The sequence below is a fragment of the Misgurnus anguillicaudatus genome, chromosome 5, assembly GCF_027580225.2.
Source record: "Misgurnus anguillicaudatus chromosome 5, ASM2758022v2, whole genome shotgun sequence".
NCBI classification, from domain to species: Eukaryota; Metazoa; Chordata; class Actinopteri; order Cypriniformes; family Cobitidae; genus Misgurnus; species Misgurnus anguillicaudatus.
The window spans coordinates 33,623,995-33,646,905 of record NC_073341.2 but is presented as its reverse complement, the minus strand read 5'-3'; the positions used below and the strand labels follow the sequence as shown (position 1 = coordinate 33,646,905).

The 22,911-nt window shown below is 39.3% G+C and overlaps 1 protein-coding gene across 1 annotated transcript; it reads right to left on the bottom strand.

The window, feature by feature from the left end:
• Window positions 1-13,109: 13,109 nt before the first annotated feature.
• On the bottom strand, window positions 13,110-20,823 carry ccdc124 (coiled-coil domain containing 124). Its single transcript, XM_055168857.2, has 5 exons — window positions 20,670-20,823; window positions 19,836-20,007; window positions 17,095-17,278; window positions 16,331-16,436; window positions 13,110-14,053 (listed from the first exon to the last, which is right to left on the bottom strand). Exons 2-5 carry the CDS (start codon window positions 19,992-19,994, stop codon window positions 13,852-13,854), a joined length of 651 nt encoding a protein of 216 aa, XP_055024832.1. The 5' UTR covers window positions 19,995-20,007; window positions 20,670-20,823; the 3' UTR covers window positions 13,110-13,851.
• Window positions 20,824-22,911: the final 2,088 nt, after the last annotated feature.

The following is a 22,911-nucleotide window of genomic DNA, read 5'->3' as shown; positions in this document are numbered from 1 at the left end:
CCTAAAAGTTGCTGACACAAATCCTGCTGGTTCAATCCCCTGTAGTGAAGACCAATGAACTGAAATACTAAAATCCTGATGGAGCATCCCATTAGATAAGCCTTTCAGTTTGGTCGGGGTGAATTGTCCTCACGATTATAGCGTCCTGTAAAGGGAACTCTGCCATGTGGAAACTTTATCTTGACCATTACGACAAATGTAGTCCAGAACTGGCAGTCACATAAATTGTAGTAATCCTTGTGAGGCACTGAATCCATCTGATGGTCTGACAGTCATGAATGTCCAGATCTGCAAACAGATGAAAAAATGAAAATATATATTAATTCCTTGCTCAACGCATGCACCTGAAGCACTAAACCAATTTAAAAAGCCCTGAAACACAAGAAGAAAGTTGTTTAGATTTCAGGATATCGGTGTAGGTTTTCGCAGGATTAAGTGAAGATGTCAGCAAGGCCGATGCCAAAACACACCGTTTGAAGTTGAACTTCAGAGTGGATCTGGTGCAATGAAGGAAGCTGGTAATTTGAGCTTTTTCATTAAGTAATTAGCCCTGGAGACCAGTATGCGCTGCTGGGCAGAATGAAGTATCATTTGCTTGCTGGTTTTGGAGGCAACGTTGCTTACCACCACATGAATTATTAACTTTCCTTTCCCACTTCAACTACAGAGACCTGCGGGCAGGTGTAAATGGGGGTGGGTGCAGTCTAGAGTGATGACCTGGTGTGACATTTGCAAATAACATTTGAATATACATCCCTAAAGTCCAAAATCTCTTCTATTTGTGATAGACTTACAGTTTTTTGGTATTTATTTACTTATACTGAATGATCACAGATATATTACAAATAAAAAAAGGTCCTAATATGTACAGATGGTATCATTTTTGGTAACATTACATACCGGCTTTTACCGCCCCAGTGACAGCTGGGACCATTTTTTTCTGATCGTGCATGCAGGTATATATTTAATATATTGTCACACAGAAGCTGTAGAACAATCTCCATTTATTTTATGTTAAAACAAATTCAATAATTTTAACATATCTATAGTCTGACATCTGGTCCAAAGGGACCAGATTGTAATTTGTAACACCACTCAGGGACTGGAAACAGCACACCGCACAAACAGAGCAATTTTGTCTATCAGGTATTTAATATCCTGGTATCACTTTTACAAGAGCCATCTGCTTTCTATTTTAACCTGTACAAAAGCATGAATAGTTCTCTGTAAGTAATTCTTTTGGCAATCAAGCTGACATCTCTTATATAAAGGCGTCTCAGCGTGCATTATTTATACGTCTCTTCAGCGCCATTCTGCCTGTTCATTAAGCTGCATTCGAACTTCTCACCCACAGATACAGGGAGGTTATAGTCACTCTAAATATAGATCTCACTTAAATTACCTTTCAGATCCCGGATCAGTTTCTTTGCAAATGTTCAGACTTGAGAAAAAGCAACGCTGGCTTCAGACCAGCAGCTTGGGGATGCATGTTAAACCCACTGAGGCAGATAATGCCGTTTCATTTGCTCATATTTAATCTAAAGTATTAATGGGGAGTAAGGAATGGCATTATACAGTATAAAGTGAAACCCAACTAAAGTCATTTTTTGTGTTTTACGGCTTTGTAAAAATCATCCCATATAATAAACATTCTGTGAAAATATAACCTTGTTAACTCTAAAGGTGCCAGAGAATGCATTGATACAATATGTTACATGTTTTCTGATACATACATACCGTATTTTTCAGTCTATAAGTCATGTTTTTTTTTCTTAACTTGGCTGGTGCTGCGTCTTACAGTCAGGTGCGCCTTGTAATTCAGTATATGAATTAATTTCGACATTTATGAGGCAAGAGACAACATTACCGTCTACAGCCGCGAGACGAGAGTCTGCCATATGCTGCTTCTGTATTTATGTAAATCAATGGGTTCTGTAATGGGGAATGAAGAGTATGCGAACTTCACGCTAGTTGGCTTGTTCGGTTTATTTAGCCTATTCAACCTTTCAGGTAAGTTCTGTATGCTGTGGTTTATCGTTTAAATAACTGATAATATTACTTTAACATACAGACATCTATCCAGCCTGCTGTTCTGTCTGCTATTGTTTAGTTGAATAACTTGCCTTTCCAGATTAAATATCTGTTCTTCGGCTTGGATTTTGTGAAATAATTTTATAAATAAACGCGACGTATAGTCCACTGTGACTTATATATGTTATTTCATCTTAATGACGCATTTTTTAATGATGCGGCTTATACTCCGGTGCGGTTTATAGACCGTTTCATCAGACGCACGTGCGCTGACGCAATACACGTCTGGATCCGAACTTTACTTCCGGTTTCGTTTTTTTTTTGTGGTCTGAATAGTTGCTAAACTGATGTCTTGAACAAATGCCTCGCCGAAAATAACAAATGTTTTGGTTTCCTAGGTAATCTATGTGTTGTTTTCTTGCTTGTTATATAAATAAACTACGTTTAAAGAACTTTGTTGTTATTTATTGAGTAAGTGATTTCAATGTTAAGTCAATGTAAAGACACGCTGACATGCTGACACGTGTCTGGAGGTTTCGCGGCTCAAATGAGGCGTTTAGCATGCCGCGGTAGACGCGATTCCGCATCATTTGCGCATCTAATTCACGTGAATGTTGCGAATTGAGCGTTGCCGCGGGAAACAAGCAATTTGAAAATGTTTAACTTTGGCGGAAAAACACGCCACGTAATACTGCGTTTACACCAGCTGCGGTAGAGGGGTCAAGCGCGAGTGATTTCAATGTTAAGTCAATGTGAAGACGCGTTGACACGGGTCTGAAGGTCTCGCAGCGCGAATGAGACATTTAGTGCGGTGCGATAGACGTGAATGGCGCGAATGGCACAAATTGAGCATTGCCGAGGCAAACGCACGAGTTGAAAATTTTGAACTTCCAATCAGGAGCTTGCTCTGGTAGTGACGTGATTACAGAAAGCGAGCGGAGTCGCAGAAGCCCCTCCCATGACGCGAATTTCCATGTAAATGTCTCGAAGACTAATGCTGCATTTACACCAGCCGTGGTAGAGGTATCAAGCACGAGTGATTTCAATGTTAAGTCAATGTGAAGACGCGTTGACACACGTCTGGAGGTCTCGCACCGCCCATGAGGCGTTTAGTGCTGCGCGATAGACGCGAATGGCGCAAATTGAGCATTGCTGAGGCAAATGCGCAAGTTGAAAAATTTGAACTTCCAATCTGGAGCTTGCTCTGTTAGTAATGTGATTACAGAAAGCGAGCGGAGTCGCAGAAGCCCCTCCCATGACGCTAATTTCCTCGTGAATGTCTCAAAGACTAATGCTGCGTTTACACCAGCCGTGGTAGAGGCATCAAGCGCGAGTGATTTCAATGTTAAGTCAATGTGAAGACACGTTGACGCACGTTTGGAGATCTCGCGGCGCGAATGAGACGTTTAGTGCTGCGCGATAGACGCGAATGGCGCAAACTGAGCATTGCTGAGGCAAACGCGCAAGTTGAAAAATTTGAACTTCCAATCAGGAGCTTGCTCTGGTAGTAATGTGATTACAGAAAGTGAGCGGAGTCGCAGAAGCCCCTCCCATGAAGCGAATTTCCATGTAAATGTCTCAAAGACTAATGCTTCGTTTACACCAGCCGCAGTAAAGGCGTCAAGCGCGAGTGATTTCAATGTTAGGTAAATGTGAAGACGCGTTGACAAGCGTCTGGAGGTCTCGCGGCGCGAATGAGGCGTTTAGTGCTGCGCGATAGACGTGAATGGCGCAAACTGAGCATTGCTGAGGCAAACGCGCAAGTTGAAAAATTTGAACTTCCAATCAGGAGCTTGCTCTGGTAGTAATGTGATTACAGAAAGCGAGCGGAGTCGCAGAAGCCCCTCACATGAAGCGAATTTCCATGTAAATGTCTCGAAGACTAATGCTGCATTTACACCAGCCGTGGTAGAGCCGTCAAGCGTGAGTGATTTCAATGTTAAGTCAATATGAAGACGCATTGACGCGCGTCTGGAGGTCTCGTGGCACGAATGAGGCGTTTAGTGCTGCGCGATAGACGCGAATGGCGCAAACTGAGCATTGCTGAGGCAAATGCGCAAGTTGAAAAATTTGAACTTCCAATCAGGAGCTTGCTCTGGTAGTAATGTGATTACAGAAAGCGAGCGGAGTCGCAGAAGCCCCTCACATGAAGCGAATTTCCATGTAAATGTCTCGAAGACTAATGCTGCATTCACACCAGCCGCGGAAGAGGCAACAAGCGCGAGTGATTTCAATGTTAAGTCAATGTGAAGACGCGTTGATGCGCGTCTGGTGGTCTCGCGGTGCGAATGAGGCGTTTAGTGCTGCGCGATAGATGCGAATCGCACAAATTGAGCATTGCTGAGGCAAACGCGCAAGTTGAAAAATTTGAACTTCCAATCAGGAGCTTGCTCTGGTAGTGACGTGATTACAGAAAGCGAGCGGAGTCGCAGAAGCCCCTCCCATGACGCGAATTTCCATGTAAATGTCTCGAAGACTAATGCTGCATTTACACCAGCCGTGGTAGAGGTATCAAGCACGAGTGATTTCAATGTTAAGTAAATGTGAAGACGCGTTGACGCACGTCTGGAGGTCTCGCACCGCGAATGAGGCGTTTAGTGCTGCGCGATAGACGCGAATGGCGCAAACTGAGCATTGCTGAGGCAAACGCGCAAGTTGAAAAATTTGAACTTCCAATCAGGAGCTTGCTCTGGTAGTAATGTGATTACAGAAAGTGAGCGGAGTCGCAGAAGCCCCTCCCATGACGCTAATTTCCACGTGAATGTCTCAAAGACTAATGCTGCGTTTACACCAGCCGTGGTAGAGGCATGAAGCGCGAATGATTTCAATGTTAAGTCAATGTGAAGACGCGTTGACGCGCGTCTGGAGGTCTCGCGGCGCGAATGAGGCGTTTAGTGCTGCGCGATAGACGCGAATGGCGCAAACTGAGCATTGCTGAGGCAAACGCGCAAGTTGAAAAATTTGAACTTCCAATCAGGAGCTTGCTCTGGTAGTAATGTGATTACAGAAAGCGAGCGGAGTCGCAGAAGCCCCTCACATGAAGCGAATTTCCATGTAAATGTCTCAAAGACTAATGCTGCGTTTACACCAGCCGTGGTAGAGGCATCAAGCGCGAGTGATTTCAATGTTAAGTCAATGTGAAGACGCGTTGACGCGCGTCTGGAGGTCTCGCGGCGCGAATGAGGCGTTTAGTGCTGCGCGATAGACGCGAATGGCGCAAACTGAGCATTGCTGAGGCAAATGCGCAAGTTGAAAAATTTGAACTTCCAATCAGGAGCTTGCTCTGGTAGTAATGTGATTACAGAAAGCGAGCGGAGTCGCAGAAGCCCCTCACATGAAGCGAATTTCCATGTAAATGTCTCGAAGACTAATGCTGCATTCACACCAGCCGCGGAAGAGGCAACAAGCGCGAGTGATTTCAATGTTAAGTCAATGTGAAGACGCGTTGATGCGCGTCTGGTGGTCTCGCGGTGCGAATGAGGCGTTTAGTGCTGCGCGATAGATGCGAATCGCACAAATTGAGCATTGCTGAGGCAAACGCGCAAGTTGAAAAATTTGAACTTCCAATCAGGAGCTTGCTCTGGTAGTGACGTGATTACAGAAAGCGAGCGGAGTCGCAGAAGCCCCTCCCATGACGCGAATTTCCATGTAAATGTCTCGAAGACTAATGCTGCATTTACACCAGCCGTGGTAGAGGTATCAAGCACGAGTGATTTCAATGTTAAGTAAATGTGAAGACGCGTTGACGCACGTCTGGAGGTCTCGCACCGCGAATGAGGCGTTTAGTGCTGCGCGATAGACGCGAATGGCGCAAACTGAGCATTGCTGAGGCAAACGCGCAAGTTGAAAAATTTGAACTTCCAATCAGGAGCTTGCTCTGGTAGTAATGTGATTACAGAAAGTGAGCGGAGTCGCAGAAGCCCCTCCCATGACGCTAATTTCCACGTGAATGTCTCAAAGACTAATGCTGCGTTTACACCAGCCGTGGTAGAGGCATCAAGCGCGAGTGATTTCAATGTTAAGTCAATGTGAAGACGCGTTGACGCGCGTCTGGAGGTCTCGCGGCGCGAATGAGGCGTTTAGTGCTGCGCGATAGACGCGAATGGCGCAAACTGAGCATTGCTGAGGCAAACGCGCAAGTTGAAAAATTTGAACTTCCAATCAGGAGCTTGCTCTGGTAGTAATGTGATTACAGAAAGTGAGCGGAGTCGCAGAAGCCCCTCCCATGACGCTAATTTCCACGTGAATGTCTCAAAGAATTTTGCGCGCGCATGAAGCGAGTAAACTCAAATGTTCAAGCGTCCAACTACGTGCAAATAGCGCGTTTTGCCGCCTTTACCGCGGTTGGTGTGAATGCACCAGAAGACTAGAATTTCACACGCGGCTTTCACACGCGAATGAAGCGAATAAAAACCCAAAGTGTGCAAGCGTAATTTGACGCCTCAAATGCGGCTGGTGTGAACCCACGGATAGGCAGGGTCACATACAGTATCTTAAAAAGAGTCGATTTGGTCCATTTTTTTGTAATAGAATTTTAAATTTCAAAATTGACTGCAATGTCTTAATTAAGTCAGCCTATAAACTAAAATAATTAAGATAAAATATTTAAACATGGTGACATCTGTGTATCTCCATCTGCGCTAGACTTTAAAAAAATTTTCTTTTGTATGAAGAAACACACACACATTGGTCTAACAGAAAGAAAAAGAGAGAGCTGGATAAAGATGGAGAGGCCCTGTCACAAGCAGATGAGTGTTCATTACTTTACCCATGAGGGGGGGTTTGGGCGATGCGAGAGATTTCACGCTAATTTCGGGCATGACACCTCAGCCACTTACAATATATGTAACACAAACAGACTGTTAAAATCTTGTATAACACCCTGGCTATTTTTAACACCATCCGAAACAATTTTTTGCACAAATTACAATTTAATATCTCCCTGTGCACCATAAAGCAGATCCAAAATTAAAGAACAAAATGTCTGCCAACAGAATTAAAAGACATTTCTGCTGTGCGTCATTTAACAAAGCTTCCCAAAAACAGAGATCTGACAAAAATAATTTAACCTTAATATCTATTTCTTACATACACTTTAAACAAAAAGCAAATATGTGACCCTGTCTGTGAAATTAGGGCTTAAGACTCAAATTATGAGATTAGGGTCATTTATTTTAATCTTTGCCATGATAGTCAATATTGAAGATATCAAGGTTATATTTTCACACAATGTTCTTTAGGATTTTACTGGGTCTACATTTCGTCCAGGAATGATACATGTTGTTATGTACTGTAATAACTTTTCAAAAGCCCAATCCTAGCACACAAAATTGAGTTTGCTTTAAAAGGCCTTTTCATGGTCAAAACGATATATAAATAGTTACAAACATATCCAAAACACTTTCAATTTCTAAAAGCCTATATAACTGCAGACTGAGATGTTCTTACCGTCATATCAGTTCCAAAAATAGCGTCCTCCTTCCCCCCAGCCAGCACGTTAGACTCGGGTCCCCTAACATTCGTAAGGCTTGAGTGACGGCTGCTGTTTTGGAGAAAACAGGATTTAGTCATCAGACAAGCAGCTTTCCCCTCAGACTCTTGTCAGATGTGGGGGGCCGGCCGGTCTCTCTTTGAGACGTATAATTAGGATGCATGCTGAAGAAAGGACAGCCCAGCTTGATAAGGGTTGGCATGCAAATGGATAAGGAGACAAAGAAACAAGATGCGCAGAGAAACCTGGTTTGCGAGACACAATGTGTGGCACACGTACAACACTTTCTGCTTTGGGCGTTATTTTTGGACCTCCTGCTCGGGATGGGCGAGATAGTCGAATACATTGAGGTCTGCAGATGAGGAACCGGTTGAAATAGATGGACGAGAAATCTGCGATTGATGCTCAGCAGTTCAAAGGCCTTCGCAAACCCTCTTATCTTTCCTTCTACAGAAGCAGCACGGATAAAAGCCCAACACACATCACATCAACAGTTGAACGGTATAACATTGATATTTGATGTGTACGTGTACACAACCAGCAGGGTTTAGTGTGTATAACAGTGTGTACACGTGCTTCAGTATAACACAGTGAAGTGAAGTGGGTAGTTTTTAAGTGAGAAACAGTTATATTTGCAATGGTTTTTCCACCATTAAATAATTTATCATTGCTAGAAGGACACAGCAAATGCTATGCTGGAATAGAGAACACTAAAAAAAAGGTTATTCACAACTCAGCGTTGGGTCAAAAACAGACAAACACAACCCAGCAATTTTTAGAGTATAAGGTCCATAATCGAATGAGACCACAAATTAAAAAGTTTCTAGCGTTTTTTTATATATATACATATACACTGAAAAAAATGCTGGGATAGTTTAACCCAGCATTGGGTCAAAGATATGCAAACCGAGCCGTTTGAGTTAAATTAACTTAGAAAATGTTTACATTTAACCTGACAACCCAGCATACACTGTAAAAATTCCTTGTTGCACTTAATTTTTAATCTGTTTAATCAATATAAAAAATGACAATTGTAACTTTCTTGACTAGTGAGGAGTTGATATAAATTATATAAAATAAAGTTGAACTTCAACATTATTTTATAATTTAACTCCTCATTAGTCAAGAAAGTTAAAATGAATTGTAAATTTGAATTGATTAAACTTAACTTTCCCCGTTATTGAAACGTTATCGCGTCAATTAAGAGAAAACATTATGTTAATCTGTAATAACATGATTATCCAATACCGCACTTTCCCAATTTAAAAAAAAACTGAAGCAAAAATATTATTTACTAATTTTAAACTCCGTGTATGTTTTCAGCTTTTTGCTAAAATATGTGTATTTTTTTAAAGAAAAATACCCATATTTATTAGTTTATAAGCAGAGAAAAAAATATAGATAGGATGAAACGTTTTTCCCCCATTTTGCTTGTTTGTTTATTGTTTGTTTGAGTGTCTGTTCTTTCGTTTGATATGTATTTGTATGTTTATATATTTTTAGAAAAAAAATTCCTGGAAGGCATTTTGTGAAATTTTTGTGAAAATCACAAAAAATGCTGGGGGGCAACTTAAAAAAAAAGGCTGGCGGGGAATGAGTAAAGGTGCCAAAAGAATGCATTGAAATAATATGTTAAATTGTTCTCTGATATCTACATAAAAAGTATGTGGCTTTAATTAAGTGCAAAAATTATCCAGATCCGGTTTTACATGTCAATTTATGACCCTAGGATTTGCCCCCAGAATTAAATTGTCTATTATTACCTTATTTGAAAGTATAATAATGTTGAGCTCTGCTCTGATTGGCTGTTTCACAGAGCAGCTCCTTCAGTAGCTCTGTGTGTGTGTAAACAGTTTGAGCCTGTATCAGACGAAGATACAGAATTTGAGGAATAATAATTTGTTTGGAGATTGTTAATGGACATTAAAGAGTGTTTTCAGTATGGACCTACAAAACGTTACTAACGTCAATAGTAGTACCATGTACAGAACTCTTATTCATCATCTATGCCTAAATACATTTTTTATTCTATGGCACCTTTAACATTTAGAGGATTGGTCAATTTTCTTAAAAAAATCCAGATAATTTACTCACCACCATGTCATCCGGAATGTTGGTGTCTTTCTTTGTTCAGTCGAGGGGAGGTTGTGTTTTTTGATGAGGACATTCCAGTATTTGTCTCATGTTAATGGACTTTAATGGACCCCAAAACTTAACAGTTTTAATGCAGTTTAAAATTGCAGTTTCAGAGGACTCTAAATGAACTCAAACGAGGCATAAGGGTCTTATCTAGCGAAATGATTGTCATTTGTGTCAAGAAAAATAAAAAATATGCACTTTCAACCCACAACTTCTTTTCTTCCTCCGGTCCTGTGACACGCCAGTGCGACCTCACGCAATACGTCACCACGTCAAGAGGTCACGGATGACGTATCGAAACTACGCCCAAGTGTTTACAAGTGTGGAGAAAGAGGACCGCTCCGACGCTAGATAAGACCCTTATGCCTCGTTTGGGATTGTTTAGTGTCCTTTGAAACTGCAATTTTAAACTGCATTAGAGCTGTTAGGTGTTGGGGTCCATTAAAATGAGAAGGGTCCTGGAATGTTTTCCTCAAAAAGCGTGGTTTCTTCTCGACTGAGCAGGGAGGGACATCGGCATTTTGGGTGACATGGTGGTGAGTAAATTTTAAGAAGATTGACTAATCCTTCAAGTGCAAGTACAACAAGGAATTTTTTTCAGTATAGGTTAAATTATCAGGTTGGGTTTTGACCCAAAATAACCCAGCGTTATAAGAGTGTATGTCACTGTATACGTATGATACAAATTTACTAAAAAGAATCATTACATTTTTGCTTAAACACCTCTGATTGAATGTACTACAAAGGCCTCCAACTAAAATAGATAGAATAGCGATATATGCATTGTGTCATAGACCGCAGTGGACATCAATCATTGTTACCGAGTGAAGCTCCCAGTCTCTTCCGATAAGAGAATCCGTGCTATCAGTCTTGACGTTCTTTAAAACAGCAGGGTCTCGGTCGCTTAGATTCCTCATGCTGCGCAGAGTATCGGCTGATCTATTTGGTTTGATCTTGCGAGCATACTACTCATTTAGCAAAGAATTTTGCACTTAAGAAAACCCTGGGACTTAATTCACCAAAGTGATGTTGATAAATCAAGCCTGATAAATCAGCGCCGGTAATAAAGATTAGCCAAATATAGTCACTGCCCTCGAGTACAGAAAGATTTCTTTTTAATTAACGCTCTCAATGGGTCACGACTAATAACGTGCAAATTGGTTTAAAAATAAAACTGCATTCTAATGACTTAAGAGTGTCGTAATGAATTTGCATAAATTATTCTTGTTCAGAGAATCGTATATTTAAGGTTCATACTTCATATTTTACAGGCAACTACATCAGTTATGAAAAATTGTAATTAAATGAAAACGTGAAAGAGTATGGCAAGTAATTACAAAGGTTATCGTGAAATAAATCCCACGGTTTCCCGGGTCTGACTGTGTTTGATGACACATTATAGCCATAAATTACCTTAAGTGCTAAAGAGTGCTATTGCGGAGGATAAAGATGGCTGCTGGGAATTATCCAGCCTACAGGCTCATTTCATTTCCTTTTGGAACGTCCCATAGGGGTCAATGACCACCTAATGTCTGCAGCTTGTGTACTACCCGGAGTTGTTATTAAAAGCAAATTTAGCTTCAGTATCAGCTCATCTGCAAGTGCTTTGAGCTTGTAAGAGGAAAAATGCTCATAGGACGCTTAAGGCGCACTCGGTTTATAAAGTTTGAGCCCTAAATAAATTAAAGGCACCTTTGAAAAAAGTTTAAAAATATACACTTGTATAAGGTCCAGTAATACTATGTTCACACTGTCACTCCAAATCTGATTTTTCTTATCCGATTATATTTAGCAAGTGAGAACGACACATGAAATCTAAGTTTTACAAATCCATTTCAAGCTACGTTCATATGTGGTTTGAAATCCTATTCTGTTTTAGTTCTGAACACTTGGATCGCATTTTGCACGTTTTTACGCCACGTAAAATGTGAGCACGTCAGACACTGTTGTGTTAAAAGCAAGGTTTTTGTGTTAAGACCAAATAATTTTTTACGCGTACGAGTGACAACGCGCTGACACAAATTTTCGTTTTGAGATGAGTGCACACAAAAATCTGGTGGTGGGCGTACAGTGCACGCGTACTATTTTAATGACAAAATTTTCATCACGCGCACTATACAAGGACCCACACATCATGTTGAAATTACATAATTATCGGAAATACTATTTGCTTAACTCTTTCCTCGCCATTGACACTTATCTCGTCAATTAAGAAAAAACATTTACATAAAAAACGTTCCTGATGAATGTTTATGTTAATCAAGCGTGCCGCACAAGCCTTGAAAAGTGAAGCCAAAACGTCTCGATCGCCCCCCAGTGACTGGTCCCAGTATAGGTCATAAAGCCCGCCTCCCCATGTTATTCAATGAGACTTGAGACCAACTAAAAAAATTTATTACACTTCAATTATCTTTTTTCCGAAGCTGGTTTCTGTCATTCACTGTAGTTTTTATCACAGTAATGTAAATTCAAATGTTTGTTTTTAAAATAAGTTTGTGTTTAGTTAGTTATTTAATTATATAAAAACGGTGGTGTCACGTCATGATTGACAGCTGTGATATCTTGTGATATGCGCATTCTGCGAAAGCGTGGGCGGGGTCTTGATTTCGCGGCTTTTCTTCCTTCTCACTACTGCGCAGGACTGGTCCCGAAAACGCTACTGCGCAGACTCAAGACCCAAGATCTCAGCGCCGTATCAGGACACTGGCGGCTTCACTTTTCAACAATGGAAGAGAGCGAACAGGCGTCGTCCATCTTTTTTTACAGTCTATGATGTTAATCTACAATATGCGATTATCCACTAGATGGCGCACTTACCCAATTTATGAAAAAACTGAAGCCAAAACGTCATTTAACAATTTAAACTCTGTGTATGTTTTGAAAATCTTTCTGAATCTGATCTCTAACAAAACTCCTTCACAAAAATGCAATTATTTCAGTTTTTTGCTAAAGAAACTATTTTTAAAGAAAAATATCTATATTTAAGAATTTATAAGCAGAGAAAAAATATAGAAGGGATGAAACTTTTTTTCTTATTTTGTTTGTTTGTTTGAAAGCAGAGGGTCTGTTCTTTCATTTGATATATTTGTATGTTTATATATTTATATAAGAACATTTTCCTCGAAGGCATTTTGTGAAACTTCACAAAAACTGCTGGCGGGCAACTTTTAAAAAAAATGCTGGCGTGGAATGAGTTAAGCTCTCTGGTTATTTAACTCTTTGTCTTCAACATTGATTTAAAGAATATATCTATATATGCACGACAGACTACTCCCCTATTAGCCATGGCAAAATAAACCAAACATTTCTGGGTGTACATTTAAGACAGGATGAAAGTAATGGAGCGAGAAAGGAAACCAGGTTCAAAAACAAATTAGACAGTGGAAAGAAAGACGTTTAAAGATGAGACCAATCACTTTAAAAAGAAAATATAAAAACGCAAATGTGATTATATTTATTCCTTTCTGCTTTATTTAAATTTTCCAAAAGCTACTGAGAGCTTTTGTCTTCGTCCACAGATGCAAAGCAAACCCAGAAGTGCATTAGCTCTGTTTGGCAGCAGTATTGTACTGTAGAAGCCAGTCAACCCTATACACATGTATAGAAATCCAAAGGCTGTTAGTCCACACGTCTCTGAATGTGGATATTGTCCATAAAAGGTCCAAAGTGCTGTTTCAAAACAAAGCGCCATGTTTCAAAAAAGTCTGATCACCTGATCTTTATGTGGGCAATTATTAGATACCCCTTTTTTTCCTCAAAAACATCAAACCAGCAGCTGAACCCTAATGATCACTGCACAGGTATATTAATAAAAAACTGCCTCAGGTTAACCAAAATTTGTTATAAATGAGTTCAACACAATCCACTCTAAAACCAAACAAGAAACTTTCTCTGCAGCTTTCGACTTGCCACAGACGAGCAAATCGTGTTGTGCTCAAAATAATTCATATGTTTATTGAATTAGTTAAAGTTTGTTGATGAGTTCACATAAATGCAATGGGTTGTGTGCGGATCACAAGTTCACGTTGAAATCTGATTCCCATGAATCAGGAAAATAAAAGAACGCATCATCAAACGTTACGCATGCATCTGTTCTAATTTTATATCTTTAAATTTAATCTGAGTGCCATTTTGTGTCTGTTAGGTTTTGTGTGGAGGGCCAGAGAGTCTTTTAGTGCCGTGATGATGGATTACTTCGTGTTGTATGAGGCCACGCGCTGGTTGAGGGGGTTTTCGGGGGACTTCGTCCACTCTTTCTTCAGCATCTGTTTCAGCTGCGAAAGTCGCATGTTGGGGTTCTCCATTTTCAAGCGTGCCATGTTCGCTTCCTCGAACGCTGCAAACGCCGCTTTCATGCGGCGCTCGGGGTGCCTATCCAGGTCTTCCTTGGTGCTAAACAGAAAAAAACACTCAAATCAATTGGGATCCTCCAATACAACCACATCTATCCAAACTTAACTCTTTCCCCACCATTGACGGGTTATCTTGTCAATTGAAGGGACATTCCACTTTTTTTTTAGATGTGCTCATTTTCTGGCTTTGCTGGAGTTGAACATTTGATTTTTGCTGTTTTGCAGTCCGTTCAGCTGATCTCCAGGTCTGGTGCTGCCACTTTTAGCATAGCTTAGCATAATCCATTGAATCTGATTAGACCATTAGCATAGCGCTAAAAATATCCAAATAGTTTTGCTATTTTTCCTGTTTAAAACTTGACTCTTCTGTAGTTACATTGTGTACTAAGACAGAAGGAAAATTGAAATTTTCTAGGCAGATATGGTTAGGACTATACTCTCATACTGGCGTAATAATCAAGGACTTTGCTGCTGGAACATGGCTGCAGCAGGCGTAGTGATATTACGCACTGCCGAAAATAGTCCCCTTGGTTACTTAGTATTCGTCGGTCTTAGTACACGATGTAACTACAGAAGAGTCAAGTTTTAAATGGGAAAAATATCGAAACTCGTTGGTTGTTTTTTAGCCCGATGCTAATGGTCTAATCAGATTCAATGGATTGTGCAAGCTATGCTAAAAGTGTTACCGCCAAACCTGGAGATCAGCTGAATGGATTCCAAAATGGTAAAAATCAAATGCAGAGAAAACGTTTTCCCTGCTAATGACAGGTTCTTAGGGCAATCCCTATTTATGCTATTATCCACTAGAGGGTGCTCTTACCCAAACTATAAAACAGTAAAAACTCCATGTATGTTTTGATCCTCGTTCTGAATCATGAAAAAATAAATGCCTAGAAGGGGAAAAATTCTTCTGTATGCGCGGTGTATGAGGGTTTGCTGAGTAGTGTTGCCAGATCTTGCACGAAAAACACAACAAACAAGAAAAATCCAATAATAAACCAATTACTTTACCAGAAATATCAAAATATTGGGACCGGCAGCTTCTCACTTGGAACTCTTTTCCCACCATTGACGAGTTATCTCATTAATTAAGAGAAAATGTTTCCCTGACAATGGCGCTAGGTTGCGCCCTTACCCAATTTATAAAAAAACTGAAGCATCAACTAATTTAACAAAATTGTAAACTCTGTGTGTGTTGATCATCGTTCCGAATGTAATCTCTAATAAAAATCCTTTACAAAAATTATCTCAGCTTTTTGTTCAAAATTTCGAAACCTACCCATACTTAAGAGGTGATAAAAAGAGAACAAATAAAATGATCTGTTCTTTCATTTGATATATTGTATTTTTATATATTTAATTATATTAAAAGAAGAACATTTTCTGGAAAGCATTAAACTTTTGTGAAAATCATAAAAAATGTTGGTGCTGGCTGGCAAACCTTTTTTTAAAAACACTGGCAGGAAAAAAGTTAAATTGATGCTATACAGAATGAAAGGTGTATTATTAAATCATTGTTTAAAGGAAAACACCACCGTGTTTCAATATTTCACTAATGCTCTTACCTCAACCTAGGTGAACCAACACATTCCTATCTTTTTTCAATGCATGCACTTTTAATCTTTGTACAGCGCCTCGTGAATGTGTTAGCATCCAGCCCAGCCCCATTCACTCCTATGGCTCCAAAAAAAAGTTTATTTTGTGCCCCCATACTTACTCGTGTAGCTATTCATGTAACAGTCTTTAAATAAGGAAAACATGGAAGTGTTTGGTGTCTTCTAGATTCATCCCTGTTGGGAGCCGCGGGAATGAGTGGGGCTGGGCTGAATGGTGGCGCGTTCGCGACGCGCTGTGCAGGGATTAAAGCAACACTATGTAGTTTCCATGTAAAAATGACTTACAGCTCCCCCATGTGGTTGAAAAGCGCAACAGTGCCTGGTATCAGGCACTCTTCTGCAGGCAGGGGGAGGGGCGGGGCTGTGTTTCCTACCCTCCACCGCCACTTTCAGAGTGTGCTTGTAGCAGCTAGGAGGCTGCTCAGGTTGCAGCAACAGTACAATTTGTCCAGTTAAAAGTTGTTATATCACTGAAATTATTTTAGAGACATTATTTAAAGGTTAAAAAACTACATAGTGTTGCTTTAAAAGTGCACGCATTGAAAAAAGATAGGTATGTATTAATTTGTCTAAGATGAGGCAAGAACATAGCAAATCATTAAAAAACAGTGGTGTTTTAAGGCCCAGTTAGACTTTATAAAAGATCATAATTTTTATCTTCAGTTCTTATTGTATTGTGAATCTTTAAGAGAACAGGGTACCTAAGAACTGCGATGGCATCTTCAATGGTCCGTGCCTCAACCGTGCCTTCTTCTGGAACGATCCGGTTGATGTTTTCTTCGAGTGGCATGTCCAAGTGGGTTTTCTCTGTTCGGGGGACAATATAAAAATGGAAACTGAAAAAGACACATGCACTCCAAAAACACGAATTTTGCAGAAACAACATGCTTATACAAAACAATGCATCGCTATGAACCAGCAGTGTACATCCTGCTACAAAGCAACGTTATTTTGGTGTGCATGTTAAAAAACAGATTGACCAATAAGATATATGCGGTACACATGGTTGGCTGTCGGGCAGGTTTTGAACGCCATCTGATTTTGTTCTGTGTGTTTTGCACCGTCGGCTAATTTGGCCGATTTAGCATGTCGGAATGGCTGTGGAGCTGGATCGTTCTGATTGGCTGTTCAGCTTAGCCAACCAATGCATGAGAAGAAAACCAGAAGTGACGAAGCAAGCAAATGTTAAAGTGAATGTTTTTACATATTTCAGTCCAACAGGTGAATATTTTAAAAGATATGGCTGAACGCCAGTGCTACTTGGCTGTCAGGTGCTGACTGTTGGCTTGGTGTGTCAGGGCAATTTGGACCCAGACAACGTATGCTTTTATTGGCACTACTTTGTTGGCGTTGGTTTGGTGAGTCTCCCGACCTCGAGGGTAAGGTTGTTTGACCAGAATGATTTTTAGCAACATTTGCTGTACCTTACTATTACATAAGAGTCACATTTGGCAGTGTGTCTTACCTTTCTCTTTAACTTCTTTAACAGTTGGCACACTCTGAAGGTTCTCCACAATCTGGGCTCGGGTCACTTTAGATGGTGTTTCTTTTGTCTGTTTACCCTTTATCTGGGCATCTTCTTCCTCCAAAAGCCTCTGTTTTTCTTTCTTCCTCTCCAGAGCCTCCAAACGCTTCCTCTCCTTATCATCCTGTACACACAGACGCACACACTCTTTAAATTACAACTGGACTGATGCTATCAAGCTGGCCTGATGATCATTAAGGAAATGTAAGTGTAAACTGCAGTGCAAAGAAATTAGAGACGTCTCCTGCCCGTTTACATCCACTCTACGTCAGCACAGCGTGTAAGTAATGGTAACTACTAATGTAGGATTAGTAATTGCCCTTACTGGCCACAACCTAGTCACCTTCCAGTTGATAATATCCGCAGAAATAGTCGAGACATTAAGGAGATACTCGTAATGAGATGACGCCTTCACATGTTTAGCAAGGGCTGAAATGTCATTCGCGTGACACAGATAAACCGCACATCAGGTCGCAAACTTAGAGATACGCACGTATCTACATGTGATAAATTATATACCTGATCGAGTCTCAGAAAGTGGCTGATCAGTATAGGAGCGAGAAGACAAATCAGTGTGTTTGCAGAACAGGTGAGCTCGCCCAGACCCACGCGGTGACCCTGATGGGGTGTAATTAGCAGAATGGCTGCTGTACAATAACAGCAGTGTGGGTCTGAAAGGCTAGTAAGGATCAGATGGCAACGTTAGGAGGAAACAGGAGGAAAGGAACAGGGCGTGAGGAGCTCCTCACCAGCTGCACTTACAAGTAGTAGACTGGCACATCATGCCAACATTGCTGACGTTGCCTGCAAATGCCAACACCAGCTCAATAAATAATGAAATGAAGGTGAATGGGGGGGAACAAGGCTTTAAAATATTTAGACTACTTAAAATATCTTCAATTAATTAAAAGACTTAATCTATATCTGCCTATGCATATATGAAAATATGATGGCTTAATACAGAATATAAATATGGCTATTACAGTGCCAATTCAAAGGGAACGGTAAAATACTGAGTAATAATTTAGTTACAACTAAACAAGTGCTTGGTAAAAATGATCAATTCTCCGGTTTTAATCAATATTCAATTTACTTGGTCATGGTCTGTGCCTGCTTTACTACAATATTATGTGAATATTATCTGTACTTTTATGCCTGTTTTGAACATCTTATGAATTTCATATTTCAATTTGTTGAATTTCACCTCTGCAAATTTACATGTTTTTCTTGTTTTTTTACAGTTATAGATTTTTCAGTTCATATACAACTTTGTGCATTGTATGTTTTCTTGTTACAATGTATGTAACTCAAAGTAAAATATGAATTTAACGTAGTGCTGGGCAAAGATTAATCGTGATTAATCGCATACAAAATAAAAGTGATTTTTTTTGCATAATATATGTGTGTGTGTGTACTGTGTTTAATTATTATGTATATTTAACCACACACACATACATATATTCATTTCAGAAATGTTTTATATTTATATCATAGAATATATTAAAATATAAATAAATATGTATACACGTGTAAATGTTTTTTAAATACATACATGAATGTGTGTGTATTTATATATACATAATAATTACACACAGCACAAACTCATATATTATGCAAAAAAACTCTTTTATTTTGTATGCAATTAATTGCGATTAGAATTTGCCCAGCACTAACTCAATGTCTGCAAAACTTAACATTTTGGTAAAATATTTTAAACTACTCAATATTGAATCAAAAGCATATAAATAAAAAATCTAATTGAATCACATAATTGGTTGCAATACGCACCCCTAAAACAACCAATCACTGCATACCATTACAATACCTGCCCCAAACCTAATTTCAAAACCAACTCGTGAAGTGATTTCATTACCAACAGTTAACACTCATCAATACATGGCAAGACTGATAGAGGATATTAGAACTTGTGCCACCGTGTTACTTTAACCCAGTTGGCTTCAGTTTTTGTTTTTTGTTTGCGGAAGCCTCATTTCCTGAGGAACCTTAAACCTGACTCAGAATGTATTAAACTATTGTGTGGTACTCAGACTCGCATGTCTGCAGCCTTAGCGGGGAAGACAGCTGTGTCATTTAGATACAAGATTAGCAACCAACTGCAGAGGATTGTTTGACAACACAACATGTGGAAAAAACTGCCGTGGTGGCACTTCTGATTATTAATTCATTATGTATGTGTCAGCCTGTACTGTCAGCATATCAAACACATTTCAACATCAGAAAGATTATTAGGACAATGACTTTGCTATGATATAGAAAAGCAGAACAGTACATGAGGAAGATCTTTACTGCCACCTTGTGTTCATTACTCTATTTTGCCCAAAAGTTTATTAATTTAATACAAAGTACTGCCAGTGTTTATTTCTTTCTTTATGCTATTCCAGCATCTATGGCTACTGAATATTCAGGGTAAAAAAATCTTCACACAAGTTAACTAATCTTCACACAAGTTGATCTATACTTTTCTACACATGGATAATTTGCCATTTCCAATTTACCTAACTTCCATGTTTTAGTTTGGACTGTAGGATGAAACTGGAGTTCTAAGAAATATCTGTCAGGCCTTCTAGTCCTTTTTCAGCTCATTTGACACCGAAAAAAAAAGATGGTCATTTTCTCTTCCCTCGTGGATTTGAGTCCCTAAACCAAAGTGTGTGTCTTACCCTCCTCTGCTCTTTCTTTACAACATGTTTATCATTATCTTCCCAGAGAGCATCTTCAAGCTCCTTCTGTTTGCGTGCATCAGCTTCTGCTTTTGCCTCGGCCTTCCGGGCCCTCGCAGTGGCCGATTTGGAGTTCTCACCCTGGAATTTCTTCGGCATCCCTGGGACTTCCCTGTGGTGGCAAGATAGAGATCAGAGATTAAATTACAATATAAACAGACTGAGTTATGAAATTCCTATCATAGGATATTGTTTCTTTTATCAGTAAACACACTACCGTTTAAAGGTTTGGGTCATCTAAGTGACATTTTTTCACGTTTTAAAAACATTTTGATCTAAAGGCATATATGTGGAAGTTTGGAGAAAAATATGTGTTAACCTATTATAATGTTCTTTCATAAACATCATTTATTTTTACAAAACACTATGTTGTGGGTTCTGTGATATATGCATCAAGACAGAAAAGAACTGCACCTGCCTTTCTTGGAACCTGATTATATAATGACATATATTACAGGGCTAAAAGATAAATATTAAAATTTCCCATATGTCCTAAAATATGTGTTAAAACATAAAAGTGTTAAAAGGGTTCACTTGAAAACTTCACAAACATTTCAATTTCATACAAGGCAGAATATTAGTAAGCAGTAGATAGCATATTTGCTAGTCATTCTGGTATCAAAGAGCAACAGTATTCATTTACGCGCTTCCACCAAAAACTGTTTTTGTAACAATGAAAGCAGAACTAACGGAGAAAGACTTAGATATTTCATTTTAATTTCTCAATGCAGTTCTTGTCATCTAATTCAAATATTTTAATCTAACAGCACCAACCTTTTCCTGCACCAGCCTCCCGGGGTGTCGTTCGCCCGTTTCTCAAGCGGTTGCGAGTCAGTTGAAGCTCTTCATTTAGCGCCACCTAGAGGAGCGGCGGATACTACAACTACAATAAGCGTGTTTAAGGACTTTTGACTTCTATTTTATTTAAACAATGCCACAAAAATAGGAACTTTTACATGGTTATGTTGTTAACATTAGCTGTTATTACAAAATCAATTTAGATACATTTCAGTGCTGTCAGTAGTGCGTGTTACTGAAGTGCTGTCAGTAGTGCGTGTTACTGAAGTGCTGTCAGTAGTGCGTGTTACTTAAGATTAGTGCGCATTTTAAAGATATAAGGATTAAGTCTCGCATTTCAACGATTGTTGACGTCATTCTTCACTTCAGCTTTTCAACAGAGTCCAAGCTGTAAGGTATGACAAACTCTAGGCCGTTCAAAAAGCGTGTCACAGTCAAAATGGTCCAGTACGCAGTGGCTAAAACCCCCTCATAAAGACATTTTCAATGACAACATTATTACCATTAGCTATAAACTTACCAATAAATAAAACAGTACTGTAAAGGCATAATTAATCATTCAGAGAACTTTAAACTTTATTTTTGAATATTAAAAAATGTACAGAGGTCCGGACATCGGTGACCTCATAACTGGCTGCACGACCATGCCAACAGAGCATATTGGAGGTATAATTATTATTTCACAAGTTAAAAAAATAGAAAAAAGAAAGGAAAACCTAGAGGGCTAGATACACTCATAATATAACAAAAACCAGCATTAAAACATTTTCTGCTATAAAAATAATCCCAGGAACTTGGTGGTGTCATAACTTTGGTGACACTGGACAATGCTCAACAGGGCTGACATATTGGGGCTTAATAAAACTGTATTATTTATAAATATCATAAAGTTTAAGTTTTATAGTGTTAGGGTTTTCCCTCTGAGACAGACCCATGTTAATAAAAATCTGCTGTTTTGAAAATTCAGGGCGATCTTTAGTCTCTCATATAGGCCTATCACTGATATGTGATCTTTAAGTGCACATAGCGACAGATGTACAAATAGTGCAAAAGTGCAAAAACTAGGACTAGTTAGGTGTCCTTCTTGGGACAATTTAAAGCCCCCTATACCCTTGCCAGCAACCCTACCAATTAATAAACATGTTTTTAATACCAGTGAAGTGCTTATATTTTCACTTTTGGGATATTTCTTTTTTTGTTAAAGGGGACATTTCACAAGACTTTTTAAAGATGTAAAATAAATCTTTGGTGTCTCCAGGGTACGTATGTGAAGTTTTAGCTCAAAATACCACATCATTTATTATAGCCTGTTAAAATGGGCACTTTGTAGGTCTGAGCAAAAATGTGCCATGTTTGGGTGTGTCTTTTAAAATGCAAATGAGTTGATCTGTGCACTAAATGGCAGTGCCGTGGCTGGATAATGCAGATTAAGGGGCGGTATTATCCCCTTCTGACATCACAGGGGGAGGCAAATTTCAATTACCTATTTTTTCACATGCTTACAAAGAATGGTTTTCCAAAACTATACTGGGTTGATATTTTTCACATTTTCTAGGTTTATAGAAGCACTGAGGACCCAAAAAGTCAGATTTTCATGATATGCCCCCTTTAAAAAACAAATGCCTTTCGAATCTGATCAATGACAGCAAAATGAGAGAAACGTGCTCGGCAAAGCTGAATTTGATCGTGCAAAAAGCTGTCATTCACTCTTCACCACTTAAGCTGTTAAAAAAGCAAAAGTCTTTTTAGTTAGTGTACATAGCCTCTGTCAACAAGGTAGGCTATTTGCATTTTGTGTAAATAGGCCTACACACTCCGTTATTTTATTTATAGTATTTTACATTATAGCCTACAGGGAAGGAGAAAAAAGCACAAAGAAATAAGTGGATCCTTAGCATTTTAGTTGTATCATGGTGGCATGGTTTAACCCTACACTGTACTGTTCAGCGACCAATAGGAACTCATCACGCTTACCAGTCCAGACCTGTCTAGCCATGAGGGCCAAAATTTTACACGTAAACAACGCGTCAAGGACATGTCGTTTGCACGTAGAAGAACACGTTGTTTATGTGTTGAATACGTGTTGTTCATGCGCGAAAAATCCATACATATTTCACGCATACACAACACGCACTCAACACGTAAACAACGCGCATTCTTTTGCTGTTTAAACTTTACGTGTTGAATACATGTTGTGTACGTGTTATTTATGCGTTAA

Excerpts from the sequence above, each read along its gene's own strand:
- ccdc124 (XM_055168857.2), bottom strand. The coding sequence starts at position 19,994 with ATGCCGAAGAAATTCCAGGGTGAGAACTCCAAATCGGCCACTGCGAGG. Across the intron at positions 16,437-17,094 it reads TAAAGAAGTTAAAGAGAAAG|AGAAAACCCACTTGGACATG; the intron begins GTAAGACACACT and ends TCCCCCGAACAG. Across the intron at positions 14,054-16,330 it reads GATGCCATCGCAGTTCTTAG|CACCAAGGAAGACCTGGATA; the intron begins GTACCCTGTTCT and ends TTTTCTGTTTAG.